Source organism: Hemicordylus capensis, chromosome 3 (assembly GCF_027244095.1).
Source record: "Hemicordylus capensis ecotype Gifberg chromosome 3, rHemCap1.1.pri, whole genome shotgun sequence".
Classification (NCBI taxonomy): Eukaryota; Metazoa; Chordata; class Lepidosauria; order Squamata; family Cordylidae; genus Hemicordylus; species Hemicordylus capensis.
The window spans coordinates 296,770,996-296,787,601 of record NC_069659.1 but is presented as its reverse complement, the minus strand read 5'-3'; the positions used below and the strand labels follow the sequence as shown (position 1 = coordinate 296,787,601).

The window sequence follows — 16,606 nt, the reverse complement described above, 5'->3', positions numbered from 1 at the left end:
GTAAAGAAAAAAGTCGCCTCTCTGTCATTATGGCTCCTCCATACATGCCAGAAGAAATGGAGTACTTTGAAGTATCCCAAAAAGCTGCCATAGAAACTTTTTAGCACAGGTATAATCCAAACTAAGCTCCAATGAGTAGGTAAAAACCCGAACCATCTATGGAGTGCTCTTCAATACCTTGCAGGGGCTTTGAGGTAAATTTCTCCGATGTGCGAATGCACACCCACTGCTCCTGAGGAACTTTGACGTATTTTTTCCATCTGGGAAAGCCCCCTGAGACCTCTGCTATTTTTCCTGGCAAATAAACTATTCCTTCCTCTTGTTCACACGTTGTGCTGATACAAAATGATTGCAAGCTGGGAGACTGCATTTCAGTGGTGGGTAAATGCTTCCTAATAATACAGTTCTGCAGGTATTCTGGGTTCTTTCTCTTGAATGAATGACATAATTGTATATACCCCTGCTAACTTGGCAAAGAGTCACCTTATAATGTGGAGATTCTCTTTTATTTAACAGGGGGAGAAAAACTGGCCCTATCCACCCCCAGCACAGTACTTCCAGTGACTGTTGCTGGTGTCTATCTTATGTTTCTTTTTAGATTGTGAGCCCTTTGGGGACATGGATTCATCTTATTTATTTATTTATTATTTCTCTGTGTAAACTGCCCTGAGCCATTTTTGGAAGGGCGGTATAGAGACTGAATGAATGAATGAATATTAACTATTACCATGGCTGGAAAGACTGGCCTTATCAACAGATGCACTTTTCAGAGAATCCAGTATAATAGTGTGTGTATAGATGTACATGTTTTTGAAACAATTTTATATTGTTGCACTTACAAGCAGCGATAGTACCTGTTAATGGGACTGTTATCACACAAGAATGAAGTAAATGGGTGATAGGTATCTATATTACGGTCTTACATGGCTTTGCTACTGCTCAGCATTTTGTACCAGAGCTGCAATTTAGTGGTGGAAAAACTGGAATAAACCTGTGTTGACTTGTTAAGTGGAATAATAAGAACTTTAAAACTTCCAAAAGCAACATGAGGTTGCAGATAGTTTGGCATTCTGTCGTGTACAGTAATCTCCTGCTCCCTTGCCACCGCATTAACTTCAGTTCATCTACATGACAGCCTAACATTTTACACTATACAGTTTTGCTTACATGTGTAATACTCTCATCTCCATAACAAAATATTAAAATCCTTCTGATAACGTGCCACGATGCAGTCATTAATTCATGCTTCAGTGGTGCTGGAGCACCTTGGAATTATGCATCACGTCCAGAGCAGCACTTAAAGGCTGCCATATGAATAATGCTGTTGCAAACAATCAGCTTGTAAACACAGAGCAATTTGGATGGCTTATAAATTGGGCTGCAATGCCATTGCAGGTCCAGGCACACTTTGTTCCTGCCCCTTAATTGCCACAGTAGCCAACATGACGTTAATGCCCTTTCATTAATCCACCTGCAAATTGGCACACTCTCTTTGTCAGTTTTGATGGATGTGCTGCTCATAAAAGTGAGAAATGGAGAGCTCTGCCTGGAGCACGTTTTCTCACGTTCTTTTTCTCCTCCAAAACTACATGTGTGAACCACAATTTCATTCACTGCACAGATGACCTTCCCTCCCATTCATGATTGCATAACACCTACTCAGTACAGCCATTACCTGGAGACTCTAATCATGGAAAGACATGGTGTTTTAGCATATTAGCAGATGGAGATGACGGAAGAACTCTAGAGTTGGTATTTAACAGACGTGATTTCCACTATCCTGGCAGAAACTAGCTAGTTGCCATTTAAAGCTGTTAAGGTATGAATCTTTTTAAATAGCTATAACTAGAGTTGAGTGGTTTTCCACATTTTTTGTTTGTTATAGGAATATATTGGTTCAAACCACTTTATTCACCAATTCCGAGAGTAGCCATATTAGTCTGCTGCAGCAAAATAGCCGTGTGGCACCTTGAAGACTGACAGATTTCTTGTAGTTAGTGATGAGCTGCTTCCCCCTGCCAGCTTCTGTCAGGTTAGCCTGGCAGGGGCGTAACTACAGGTGAAACTTGAAAAATTAGAATATCGTGCAAAAGTTCATTAATTTCAGTACTGCCAATTAAAAGGTGAAACTGATATATGAGATAGATGCATTACATGCAAAGCGAGATAAGTCAAGCCTTAATTTGTTATAATTGTGATGATCATGGCGTATAGCTCATGAAAACCCCAAATCCACAATCCCAGAATATTAGAATATTGTGAAAAGGTTCAACAGTCTAGGCTCCAGGTGTCCCACTCCAATCAGCTAATCAATCCATAACACCTGCAAAGGGTTCCTGAGCCTTTAAATGGTCTCTCAGTCTGGTTCATTAGGAATCACAATCATGGGAAAGACTGCTGACTTGACAGTTGTGCAGAAAACCATCATTGAGACCCTCCATAAGGAGGGAAAGCCTCAAAAGGTAATTGCAAAAGAAGTTGGATGTTCCCAAAGTGCTGTATCAAAGCACATTAATAGAAAGTTATGTGGAAGGGAAAAATGTGGAAGAAAAAGGTGCACAAGCAGCAGGGATGACCGCAGCCTGGAGAGGATTGTCAGGAAAAGGCCATTCAAAAGTGTTGGGGACTTTCACAAGGAGTGGACTGAGGCTGGAGTTAGTGCATCAAGAGCCACCACACACAGACGGATCCTGGACATGGGCTTCGAATGTCGTATTCCTCTTGTCAAGCCGCTCCTGAACAACAAACAACGTCAGAAGCGTCTTACCTGGGCTCAAGAAAAAAAGAACTGGTCTGTTGCTCAGTGGTCCAAAGTCCTCTTTTCTGATGAGAGCAACTTTTGCATCTCATTTGGAAACCAAGGACCCAGAGTCTGGAGGAAGAATGGAGAGGCACACAATGCAAGAAGCTTGAAGTCCAGTGTGAAGTTTCCACAGTCTGTGTTGATTTGGGGAGCCATGTCATCTGCTGGTGTTGGTCCACTGTGCTTCATTAAGTCCAGGGTCAACACAGCCGTCTATCAGGAGATTTTGGAGCACTTCATGCTTCCTTCCGCAGACGAGCTGTATGGGGATGCTAACTTCATTTTCCAGCAGGACTTGGCACCTGCCCACACTGCCCAAAGTACCAAAACCTGGTTCAATGACCATGGGATTACTGTGCTTGATTGGCCAGCAAACTCGCCTGACCTGAACCCCATAGAGAATCTATGGGGCATTGCCAAGAGAAGGATGAGAGACATGAGACCAAACAATGCAGAAGAGCTGAAGGCCGCTATTGAAGCATCCTGGTCTTCCATAACACCTCAGCAGTGCCACAGGCTGATAGCATCCATGCCACGCCGCATTGAGGCAGTAATTGCTGCAAAAGGGGCCCAAACCAAGTACTGAATACATATGCATGCTTATACTTTTCAGAGGTCCGATATTGTTCTATTTACAATCCTTGTTTTATTGGTTTCATGTAATATTCTAATTTTCTGGGATTGTGGATTTGGGGTTCTCATGAGTTGTACGCCATGATCATCACAATTATAACAAATTAAGTCTTGACTTATCTCGCTTTGCATGTAATACGTCTATCTCATATATCAGTTTCACCTTTTAATTTGCATTACTGAAATTAATGAACTTTTGCACGATATTCTAATTTTTCGAGTTTCACCTGTATAATAGGGCAAGGGAAGAGAGTTGTCTGGGCGGCCCCCAGAGGCAAGTCACATGACTGACTCCCCCAGCCGCACACCTGCCCAGGTTTTCTTCAGTTGTATTAATCCTCCAAAATGGATGTGAGTGTTAAGACCTGGAGCTACCAGAACAGCATGTCTCTCTCCAGTAAAATTAAATGCCTTGCATCGTCCACAATTTACAAAACCTTTTAAAAAACTATGCTTTTTTTACCACTATTCAGCCTCATTTAAGATTTCTTTACTTCATGAGCTGAGCTTCGGTTTGGGGCACATTTTAAAATCTTGTCTCTGGGCCCACTCCAACCTTGCTACACCCCTGTAGCCTGGAAAATAAAGCAAACTACTTAAAAATCAGAAATAACTTAGCTTGTTTTTTTGAAGCAATCTACTTTCAGAAGTTGTTCACCCTCTCAAAGAAACATAGGAAGCTGCCTTATACTGAGTCAGACCATTGGTCCATCTAGGTCAGTATTGTCTATACTGATGGGCAGCAGCTTTCTGGGGTTTCGAGAAGGAGTTTTTCCAAGCCCTACCTGGAGATGCTGCCAGGGATTGAACCTGAGACTTTCTGCATGCAAGCCAATCCTCTACCATTGAGCAATGGCCCCATCCCCTAAGCCTTAAGGGGAATATCTTATTGTAGACAATGCTCACATGTAGTTGTCCAACCAAATGCTAACCAGGGTGGACTCTGCTTAGCAAAGAGGACAATTCATGTTTGCTATCCCAAGACTGGCTCCTCCCTCTCCCTCCTCTAACTTACAGTAGCCCTTGGGGAAACTAAATTTCTTAAGGAGCACCAGACCATTTCTTCCTGGTGCTCAACCAACATGCTGGAGATGGGAGGGAGAGCTCAGAATTCCCTCTTCCTGCAGTCAGTGTGCTGCTGCTATAGCATCCAGGGAAGTGTTGCTTAAAGGGCAGGGAGGAGGGGCTTTGGCCTGAGGACTGGGTGGCTGGGAGAGGGTTGGAGGGTGCGTGTCAGGAATCCTATTCCAATTTTGGATTTTAATCCAAACTAGAGAAGAATTCAGTTGTTTTCCTGGACCCCAAAATTGGTTTAGAGAAGCCCTCCCACCCCTCAGTGAACTGCTACTCAACTAATACACTTGGTTGACTTGAACAGGAACCAAAGCCCTAGACACAAGCCGTGAGTGGTTGAATTAATCAGGCACTCAGCTTGCAATTGTATAATAGTTTTATGTTCTGGTTTTATCCTGCCTTTCACATGTAAAACCTTTTGAAATTGTAGACGTGCCATTTAAGAAATAATAATGGCCCACATGATGTGCAAGGCAATGCCGCATGGCCGCTCAGCTAGCATTGCTGTGCACATGGAAGCCACCACCAACAGTGCTGCACAAGAATGTAGTTGCCCTACTATTTGAAACAGTGTGCCCACACTTGCATGGCACAATTTATGTTATTTTCAGTGTAAGTAGCACCTACATACGTGCAGGTGTGGAACTGTACTCTGTGAAACACTCCCAGGGCTAGCTTCCATGTGTGTAGCATTGACCAATTGGGAACACCAGCATTGCCTTGAATATCATGTCAATATATCATGATATATTGACATGATATCATTGAATATCATTGCCAATGCTTTTTTTCAGATTAAATAATTACCATTGTATTCATTTTATAAGATCATAAGAATAGTCCTAATGGATCAGGCCAAAAGCCTATCTAGTCCAGCATCCTGTTTCTCACAGTGGCCAACCAGATGAACCTGGGAAGTCCATAGTTAGGAGTTCTATGCGTGCCCCCTTTTCTGCCATTATTCCTTGCAACTGGTATTCAGAGGGCATCCTGCCTCTGAGTCTGGAGGTAATCTATAGCCATCAAGACTAGTAGCCATTGATAGATCTGTCCTTCATTAATTTGTCTAAGCACTTTTTAAAGCCTTCCAATCTGGTGGCCATCACCACAACTCCTAGAAGAGAATTCCATAGAATAATTATGTGCTGTGTGTAAAAGTACAGTAGTCCCTCGACCTACGAACTACTCGACAACCAACGTTTTCGACTTACGAACGCCAAAAAAGACCGGAAGTAGTTGGCGGTTTAGATTTGGCTTCCTCGACTTACGAATTTTTAGATGCGGTTTCCTCGACTTACGAGTGTTTCCAGACCTCCGTGGGTGTGCTTTTCAACCTACCAAAATTTCGACTTACGAACGTCCGTTCGGAACGGATTAACTACATAAGTCGAGGGACCACTGTACTTTGATTTAGGTAAAGGTAAAGTGGTGCCGTCGAGTCGGTTTTGACTCCTGGCGACCACAGAGCCCTGTGGTTGTCTTTGATAGAATACAGGAGGGGTTTACCATTGCCTCCTTCTGCGCAGTATGAGATGTTGCCTTTCAGCATCTTTTATATTGCTGCTGCCCAAAATAGGTGTTTCCCATAGTCTGGGAAACATACCAGCAAGGATTCGAACTGGCAACCTCTGGCTTGATAATCAAGTCATTTCCCTGCTGCACCATTTGGTGGCTGACTAAAGTGTGCTGTCGAGTCGGTGCCGACGCCTGGTGACCACAGAGCCCTGTGGTTGTCTTTGGTAGAATACAGAAGGTATTTACCATTGCCATCTCCCACGCAGCATGAGATGATGCCTTTCCTATATTGCTGCGGCCCAATATAGGTGTTTCGCATAATCTGGGAAACATACCAGCGGGAATTCGAACCACTGGTCCTAAATTTCCTGGCAACCAGTTTCATGGGATGTCCACTGGTTCTAGTGTTGTGAGAGAAGGAGAGAAAGGAAGAGAAGGAGTGGGAAGCTGTCTGGTAACAACTGAATATCTCTGACCAGTTGCTATCCCTTTGTGGCCCTTTGGATCCTCCATTAACAATTCTGTTAAGATACATGCATTTATTGTCTGTCTGATTTTCATCCATCTGATGAAGGAAACTATCTCTAGTCCACAGGGGATTATGCTGCAATGAATTTGTTTGTCATTAGGGTACTACCATAAGACTCTCCTTTTTAGTTGTTCACCAAATGCAGTTGCCATAGTTGTGCTTTGGCATGCTTGACCGGAGCAGGGAAACTTCCAATTTATTTTTATTGTTTTTAAAGCAAATATAGAGATACAATGCTACAGTTACCTTTTCCTTCTCCTTTAAAAAAACTATTAACGGCCCAAGTCCTCCTGTCTCCCTGATGTACTCGCTCTCTTGTGTGTACATATATGCAAGAAATGAACCCCTCATATCTGGACAAGTTCCTGCTATTATTAATAAGAATAACTTCATCCTTTCTCCTCCCATAGCAGCCTCTGTTCATCCTTGTTTTCCCGACAAACATGGAATTTACATTTCTAGACAAAAACAGGTTGTTTTCTCAAACTGTCCATTTGTTGTTTGGGGGGTTTCTTCCCTGGATGTTGCTGACTTCATAGATTAGTTGGAAAGAGGCCCCATTTACAAGCCTGCTTGGCTCCGGCATTACTAGCTCTTAGGAATTTAATTAGAATGGTCTTTCTCATCCAGGCATTTGAAAGAATATATCTATCCTTATATTGAGTTTGAAATGCTGGCTGTTCTTTTTCTAAAGGTTGCTTCCCAGTGTTCCTCTAACAGGGATTCCCAGAAGTTATTCACTACAACTCCCAGCATCCCCAGCTGCAGTATCCTTTGGCTGGGGATTCTGGGAGTTGTAGTCAAAAAGCTCTCGGAATGTCTGTTAGAGGGGACACTGGTTGCTGCCATTTCTGTTGTGTTGTATTTATATTGATTTTATTGTCCATATTGTTTGTTTTTGCAACCCACCTTGGGAGGGTGAAGCAAGACAAGAAGGCTGTTCTCATGCACAGCCTAACTCAGGCTAGAACAGCCTAGCCTGGGTTAGGCTGTGCTTGGGAAGTGCAGGGAACTGCCCAGATCCCAGTGCTCCAGCCCAGCCTGACCCTACTTTTAAGCCTGGCTTTTAGCCAGGGTTAAGGGTTTGAGTGTGCCCTTAACCTGGCTGCTAGGATCATGTGTCTGCTTGGGCTGCACACAGCCCAAGGAGACACAGTGCCTAGAGCGTCAATCTCATGGAGGTATTACCCAGTCCACTGCACTCATTGCATGGTGCACTGTGGGATACCCAGAGGCTGGGATATGTCAGCCACTGGTGCACAAATTGTGTGGCTGCTCTGGAGCACCATAGATTGTGTGGGAACGTGGTCCGTGTTCCCACCACCATTGAGTGATTGACTGGGGAGAAGGTAATGTTTGCGTAGCCTTCCTCTTGCCCTCCCTGCCTCCCAGGCATGTGAATACTCTGAAGGTATACATGTTTTAAATAGAAATAGCATTTTCCTGATTCAGAAAGTATTATTTCCTGATATGAATAGCCAAGGGAACCCTCCCTGTGGATTATGGCTGTTTTCTGTTCTTTAAAGAAAACAAAAATATCACTTGAGAAGAATTACTGAATCATCAATCAGTTTTCGGTTATTTGCATTATTTTGCTTTTTAATTCAATGTTAATTTAATTCTGGCCCACTATTCTGGTTTTAACCAATGTTTGCTCACTGCATGCCCAAGAGAAGAGATTCTCAGGAAATTGCCAAGCTTACGGTGGCTCTGCCAATTAGGGGTTAAAACAGGTCAAACTACCAGAAGAACAGAAACTGGTTGATTTTGATTATCGTTGTCACAGAAGCTTAAGGGCATGAAATGATTCAGGGTTGCATCAGTTTCAAGAGGCGGCTTAGCATATGAGTGCAAAACTAAATGTATGTGTCACTTTGCTGGCCCCAAGCAGGCCGTGTGTGTGTGTGTTTGTGTGTAACTGGGCCAAGGGCTCTTTGCTTATTGGCTTTGCTTTTTGTTGGCTGATTCCATGTTCATGGGTATTGGAACAGACCCTAAAATTAGGGATGTGTCTCACGTTTTTAGAACTGAAAACTGAGCACACTAATCCTCCCAAGTCTGTGTATCCCTGGCAGCGTGCAGTGATTAATGACCTCATAGTTTAAAGTGTCATCCCTGAGATTCGTTCTCTCCATGCTGTTTAATTGCCTGATGTTTTCCCCCTTTTTATTTGCTCCATACAGTGGGAAGAAGTCAGTGGCTATGACGAGAACCTCAACACAATCCGAACTTACCAAGTGTGCAATGTCTTTGAGCCCAGCCAGAACAACTGGCTTCTCACCACATTCATCAACCGGCGGGGTGCACATCGCATTTACACAGAGATGCGCTTCACTGTGCGGGACTGTAGCAGCCTTCCCAATGTCCCTGGTTCCTGTAAGGAAACCTTTAACTTGTACTACTATGAGACAGACTCTGTCATTGCCACCAAGAAGTCGGCCTTCTGGACAGAGGCTCCCTACCTCAAGGTGGACACCATTGCAGCAGATGAGAGCTTCTCTCAGGTGGACTTTGGTGGCAGGTTGATGAAGGTGAACACAGAGGTGAGGAGCTTTGGGCCCCTCAATCGCAATGGCTTTTACCTTGCCTTTCAGGATTATGGGGCATGCATGTCGCTGCTCTCAGTGAGGGTCTTCTTTAAGAAATGTCCTAGTGTGGTGCAGAATTTTGCCATTTTCCCAGAGACTATGACAGGAGCAGAAAGCACCTCTCTAGTGATTGCACGAGGCACGTGCATTCCCAATGCTGAGGAAGTGGATGTGCCTATTAAATTGTACTGCAATGGTGACGGGGAGTGGATGGTTCCCATTGGCCGCTGTACCTGCAAGGCTGGATATGAGCCTGAGAACAATGTGGCCTGCAAAGGTAAGATCATGATTAGCTGAGATGTTTTGATGGCTACTGGTTTTGTTACCCAAAGGACTGCCTAGAAGGCTTTGAGATGAATCTATGCCTGCTGTTCAAGGGTGGACTCTAAACCAATTTCTCCCAGTAGTAGATGAGAACACTGAACCTGCATTAATGCCAATGTGAACTGGGAACTTGCAAGTTTGCATATAGTTGCCTATATGGAGCTTTGAGTTGGAATCTTAGCATTTGCTCTTCTTATGACAAAGGTTGCTAAGACCTATCCTTTTGTTGTATGGCCTCAGTCTAAATTAGGCAGCAAATGTGACACGACTTACCAAATAAAACAAGGACAGAAATGGTGCATGTCGAGGAATAACTATGATTTCCTTGTGCTTCCTCTCTGCTTTGATCCACCAGAGGTGTTTTGTCTTATACAGGGACTCCCCGGGTTACAAATATTTGACTTACAAACATGCATACTTACAATCAAAGCTCCATAACGTATTGTATTAAGGAAGTCCCCAACTTTCAAATGTCAGCACACACATACAACCAAGTAGTCATTCTTGAGAACTATATGGGTTACAAGTTATAAACATCCAACTTACAAATGAACCTTTGTTCATTTAGGGAGTAAATGAGCCCCCTAACTCATTGCTGAAGCTCCTCACATGACTCTCTTTAGTATTAGGTCATAGCAAATGGGCAGTCCTGCCAATGGATGATTCATGGCCTATAGGAAATACGTGTGGTGAAAGCACGATGGTGAGTGGCCAGTTTCTTAAGTGCAAGTGTTTCAGGATAAGTCTGGTACTGTTCACTCTTTTCTTTCTATCAGTTTGGCAGGGACTTTGAACAGCCAGTTTTATTGTCATCAGTTTTGAGGAAAGAGCTTTTGGCAGAACAAAAGGACTTGGGTAACTTGCACGTGTGCAAATATCTTATCTGGGTGTGTGTTTTAAATAAGATTAAAAAGTGGTCCTAGCTCAGCATTTTCCAGAGGGAAGTTGACATAGCAGAAATCTCTGTTATTTGTTCAACATAAAATCTCAAAAAGTCAGGCTCATGATGATCCATGTTGGGCTGATCCTTTGACACTGTTTGTGAGGTGTGAACCTTCCTGTCCTAGCAGAAGGACTTGCCTGGCTGTTTCATAAACACAGGACTTAGTAAGAGTGTGAGGAGCTCTGTTAATCATTCTGTAAATATGCTCAAAGCTCTTTATTTGTTTCTTGCTCAATGGCTATAAGAAAAGAACCCATCTCTCCTTCTCTCAAAAACTGGAGCCCAGATTAAAAACAAATACAGTGCTGTGAACTTCCCTTTATAGATGGTGTGACTTGACTTGGGATGGTTGTTTGTTTGTTTTTTTACTGTTCTAAATGGCATGGCTTTGCCCTTCTGTATGTATTGTGCCTTGGATACTATTTAGAAAATTAGTTCCTTGACCAGAAATCTGAGAAGGATAATAGTGAAAGTTAGAGAGAAAGGAAAACAGAAATGCTTGTCCTTTTCTATTTCCTCCATTGGTGGCAAAGGTAGGCTATACATCTGGAAAGGTGGAGAAACATGGCGCAGTGCTAAGAAAGTGTCAGCATCAAGGGAACATCTTGCAATCTGGCTTCAATAGGTGCAAGACCACATACTGGGGGTCTTTCATTATGAAATGAGTGCTGTCTGTGGAGACAACTACAAGTCACAATATCATGTCTGTAAGTGGATGGGAATCTGCAAATGGCAGTACATCTGCAAATTGGCTGCATGCCCAAAATGACACATTGTGAGACAGGAGCTCAGAATTGTTTTAGTGAAACCCTGAGAGAACCAACAGCAAATGTTTTAGTAAATGCTACAAGCAGTAGGGAAGGACATGTTCTTTTATATACAATGTGATGTAAAAAGTTTCTTGACCTTTTTTTCTTATTCACACTTTAAAATTCTCTTCAGACAACATCCTGCCAATGCAAACTATTAGCAAATATACTGCTTTTTTAAAGTATATCATCTAAAAAGATAATTTAGCAGTTTGTATATATATTTTTAAACAATGTAAATAGTGTCTGTGAAAATAAAATCTTAAAGCCAAAAGAGACATGGAGATCTAAGATTAAACCACTGATTTTTTTTTTAAACTTTAAAGCAAGTGTGTTAAACTTTTAAAGAGATGGTGGTACTGAGGGAGGGGTGTGTATAACCCCTTTTCCTTGTGCCATTTCCCCAGAATAAATTACCCAACACCCCTCCACTCCCAAGCTGCTATTAGTTCCTCTGGGGAAACTGGGAATCGGTACATTTATTCAGATGGGATGGATAGGAGCTTTAGGGGACATTTAGAATGGAAAAAACCAGTATGGGGGAGGAGGGTTAAATTCTCCCTTCCCCAACACCATTTGATTAAAATTGGTGCCCCTGCCCACAATTGCTTAAAATTAAAAAAGCAGAAAAACAATGTCAAGAGATTTGATTACAGCTCTCCACTGTCATGTCTGTTTTGGCCCTTAAGCTAGCTATATTTGGGGAAATTATTCAGTGGTAGAGTTAGTAACTGCTTTGTATGCAGAACGTTTTTTTGGTTTATGTAACAAATGATGAGAGACCTCTGCTTGGGAGCCTGGAGAGCCACTACCAGTCAGAATGGACAATACTAGGCTAGATGAACCAGTGGTTTTACACAGTGCATGGTAGCTTCATGTGTTCATGTATCCACGGTTTTCTAATTGAGAAAGGTCTGGAGCCATATAAGCACTGTTCACATGCTATGTAGAACACATGTACAATCTGTGTATAATGTATACAGATGTCTATACACACTGACAGTTATTCAGACATTATATTCAATGCAGGTACAGTAGTATACTTCCCATCTATACCCAGCATTTGAGGGAGCCAATATCTAGGGTCACCTTTGGAGAACACATGTACAGCCATTCACACAACATGTACAAGCGTACAGACACTTCTGTGTATAACACAGTAAGGTTGTTTGCATGGCACAGGCTACTTGGGTAAAATTTCTCCTACTCAAGCAGGCCGTGTCATCTGGGAGATCAAGAGGTCTCCGGACTGTCCCAGCGACTGCAGACCAGGTAGCCAAGTTCAACCACCCAGGCAAAAAGTGAGGTAGGATGGAAAAGGAGTCCATCCCGCCTCACATTTTGGTCATTTTTAGTACTGGGTGTCTGAAAATGGCCACCAAGAGTGGTGGCCATAGAACCCCGACTGCTGTGTGGCCAGGGAGAAGAGCCCTACTGCACTGCAGCAGGCTGCCACATTGCTGCCCATACTAGCAGGCTGCCACACTGCTGCCCACACTGCTGCCCACTGCAGCAAGCTGCCACACTGCTGCCCATACTATGTTGTGGGATGCAGGAGGACTTCCTCCTTCTGATCCAATGCTGTGCCGGTTGTGTGGGCATGTGACTGGCGCCCTGAAGAGGTGATGATCGTATGGGGGCGGGGGGGGGGGGAGATAAGTAGGCTCCTGCCTTTCTTCCAGCCCCAGTGGAATTGGTTATGTGAACAACTTTAATGTCTGAATAGGGCTAAAGTAATGGGAAAAAACTGGATTAATCTTTTTGGTTGTGTGATCAGTGTGGCTGAAATTCACAGCAATCTCTTTGTGGCTCCTTTTTTATTCTTCTGCTGAGTTACAAATTGTGGGAGCCTTTTTGTCTCTGAAGTCCTAGGAATGCCAAAACTGCCTTGACAATCAGACCAAAAGTGCTTCTAGTCTCACAGATGGGGGAAGGGGCTGTAGCTCAGTGGCTGAGGACATGCTTTGCATGCAGAAGGTCCAAAGTCAATTTATGTTATCTCCAGGTAGGGCTGTGAAAGACCAATTCTGAAACCATGGAGAAGCACTGCCAGTCGATGTAGAGAATGTAAAGAATGCATGAGCTAGATGGGCCAGTGGTTTGATTCAGTACAAGGCAGATTTATGTGTTAATAGGTGCCCCTGGGAAGCTCAGAAATAGGATATTAATAGAGCTATTGATTCCTGTTGATTGTCTTCAGCATCTGGTAATAAGAGAGTCCAAAGGAACATGGAACTCCAAGTTCCCTAGAGGTAGGATACTTCTCCCAATTGCAGAGGTTCAAATTAATGTTAACCTCAGTATTCCTAGTTGATTTAAGACAATATTTGAAGCTTTTTACACTGCAGAGAGACCAACAGTTTCCATTAGGATTAATAACCGAAATGTAAGATGCTTAGGAATGTTAAGATGCCTTGAAATAAAAATAAGTATAATAATAGTTGTGATTTTCTATATATCCTGTGCAATGTAATACAGCCATAAGAGATAATTGATTGCCATATCATACTCACCATCTAGTGGCATCATGAGCAGGTGCTGAAATAAATTGAAACCTAATTATACCATGCAAAGATTAAATATGAATAATGGAGAGGAGTAAAGCTGATAAAGGAGACAAGGAGTGGAATGATTTTGTGCCATCACAAGCTGTTACAGTATAGCCAGAGTTTTTAAAATTGGCCTTAATGAGCCTCTGTAGACCTAGCACAGAAAGATTTAAACCTCCCCAAGCCTAACAAAGAATCAATGGCAGCTGTCTGCGCTTCTGGTGTGGCGCTGTGGTGCACAGCTAGAAGCATGGGCAGTCTTCCTGGAAAGCACTAGTATTTGAACAATCTCATGCTGTTCAACTTCAAAGCATGCGGTGGTCATGGATTCCTGCTTGCCAGTCCATGCTGACAGGTAGGAAGCCAGAGTGGGTTGCATCACAAACACTGTTGTGTTTTGTGGCTGTATAGCAAAGCAAAGACACACAGGGTGCCAGAGGTTGGAATGTGGAATGCTGCTTACAAGTGATGTTTGAAATGTATACCACTAGGTTAGCAAAATGTCACACTGGGCCACTTCACACTTTGAAATGGTGCCTGTCCATGTGGGTATGCATGATGGTAGGAATCTGTGACTCACTGAAGGTTTCTGTGACATGTATCCCTATTCCATGTGTTTCAAAACACGTTTTGGAACACAAATTTTCTCCTTTTAGCATGTATAATACAGATGGTCTTCATGTAACTTGTTAATGAGCAGAATTATCCATTCCTTTTGCAAACTTATGGGATTCTTCCTGGGAAAGTAAACATTGTGATTTAACTTATCCATGTGTATGTCCTCATGAAATCATTAAAAAACAAAAAAACGCACACACAACCCTAATCTCATGAGCAGCAAATGCTACAACAGAACGAATCCTCACTTTTCTCTTACCTAAAGGAAGAAAGAGGAAGTAGGTCAATGTGGGTTTAAATATTTGGGGGGTAGGGGTGCAATGAGAAAGCTATTATATTATATTATATTATATTATATTATATTATATTATATTATATTATATTATTGATTTTATATCCTGATTTTACTTGCACATTTGTGCTCAAGGTGGCATACATCAAAAAAGGGGGGAAATACAATTTAAAAAGTGAACTACAATTTAAAATACAACCACAGAATAAAAACAATAGCAGCAAGGATAACACCAATCATTTCCAAACCAGGCACCCTAGAAGGTGGGGCAAATCATGCAGTGCCCAAAGGGAATTGGACTTCTAGCAGGGAAGGAGTGGTACTGGATTGCCAGCTAATGGAACTCGCAAACCCAGACCTTTCTCTGACCCACAGGGATCCTTATGGCAGTATGCTGCTCACATTCCTGCTCAACATACTCCTCTTTTGTCCTGTTGCATCAAAACATCCCTTATTCAGCAGAAATAGAGGGTGCAGATACATGACTAGTTACTTCCTGCATTCAATGACTTTATAATTCAGCCCATAGTGATTTAGTATTCAGTTGTCAAAAAGAGTCCAACACACATTTTGTGTCCAAGTTGCATCAAGGTAAGAAGTGGAAGGAAGGAAGGAAGGAAGCCCAGTTTTGAACAGCAGTAGTAAAGTGTAGATTAATTAATGTCCGTACCCTTAGATTGATTGTTAACAGTAGCTCAGTGGTGGAACTCATACTTTACATGCAGAAGATCCCAGCTTCAATCCCTGATATATCCAGGTGAGGCTGAGACCCAAGTCCGAAGCCCTAGAGAGCTGCTGTTCATCCGTGTAAAGAGTACTGAGCCAGATGGACCCTATAAAGCAGCTTTTATGTTCACATATATGTACCTTTCGGTAGTTTTTTCTGTAAAGACACTCAAGCTATCTTTCCATAGTTCAAATCTACACACATCTTTCCAGTATAAGTTGTTCCTGCCACAATTCAGCGCAATGACATGCCACATCCTCTGGATCTCTGGAATTTGCATGAGGGGTAAAATCCTCATAATCAAGACAAGTGGTTTGGCTTCTAAGCTCCAGGATTTGTATGACCATGACAGCACAAACAGAAACAAGATGAGTAACTTGAGGCAATACCACTCTGCTATTAATCTTGGTAGCGCCCTGGCATAACCTCTGTCTTCAGAGATAGAATGCCATAAACCTGTTCCAGGCCAAGCCATGGCCTCCATCAAAGTAGAGATATAGGAGTGGCACAGACCTTGGACAGCTCCAAGGAAAAGAAGGTCAGAACCTCAGATAGCTCAAAGTAGGAGATCAAGATTGCTGGGCACAGCAAATATGAAATGGATGTTGCTCAGTGGATGCTTGGAGTTGACTGCCAATTTTAATAGCTGCTGCCCAGGTTGATTGAGCTTGGCCCACTCCTTTCTTGGTGAAGGTTCTGTTATTTAAAGGAACCTTGTCTGGTTTTTATAAGCAATGGCTTCAGCATCACTGGGGCACCTCTATGGACTGGTAGGTCCTTGAGGGACTCCTCTGAGTCAGAGGATGAAAGCAGGGTATGTCCTTGAGTTGTGATGGTGTGCTGGCTCTGGGTCTCCTGGTGTGATGAGTCACAGTGATGCAAGGTTGTCTGATGTCTGGGTTGTTGGGTCTTCCCATCATGTCTCATCCTGTCTTCGCCTCCATTTGGGGGTGGGGTATATCTGGGATCATGACAGCCACTAAACACCAATTGCTGAGGAGCAACAACAGGGAAAGGCTGCCATCTTCATTCCCAGCTTGGGGACTTATTGGAAATATCGGTTGGCCATTGTGAGAAGCAGGATGCTGAACTAATTGGACTTTAGGTCTGATCCAACGGGACTCTTCTTGTGTCTGTATATTCATTCACCTGAAGCACACGTGTGCATGACCTTGGATCCCCTTAAAATTAAAATAAAAAAC

The 16,606-nt window shown here is 42.9% G+C and overlaps 1 protein-coding gene across 7 annotated transcripts in view; it reads left to right on the top strand.

The window, feature by feature from the left end:
- The window catches only part of EPHB1 (EPH receptor B1), a 482,626-nt gene that overhangs the window by 180,177 nt on the left and 285,843 nt on the right, over positions 1-16,606 (top strand). For all 7 annotated transcript variants that reach the window (XM_053307812.1, XM_053307810.1, XM_053307811.1 and 4 more), the window contains exon 3: positions 8,738-9,419. In XM_053307812.1, the coding sequence (XP_053163787.1) occupies positions 8,738-9,419 (682 nt within the window). The remainder of the gene's footprint in view (positions 1-8,737; positions 9,420-16,606) is intronic.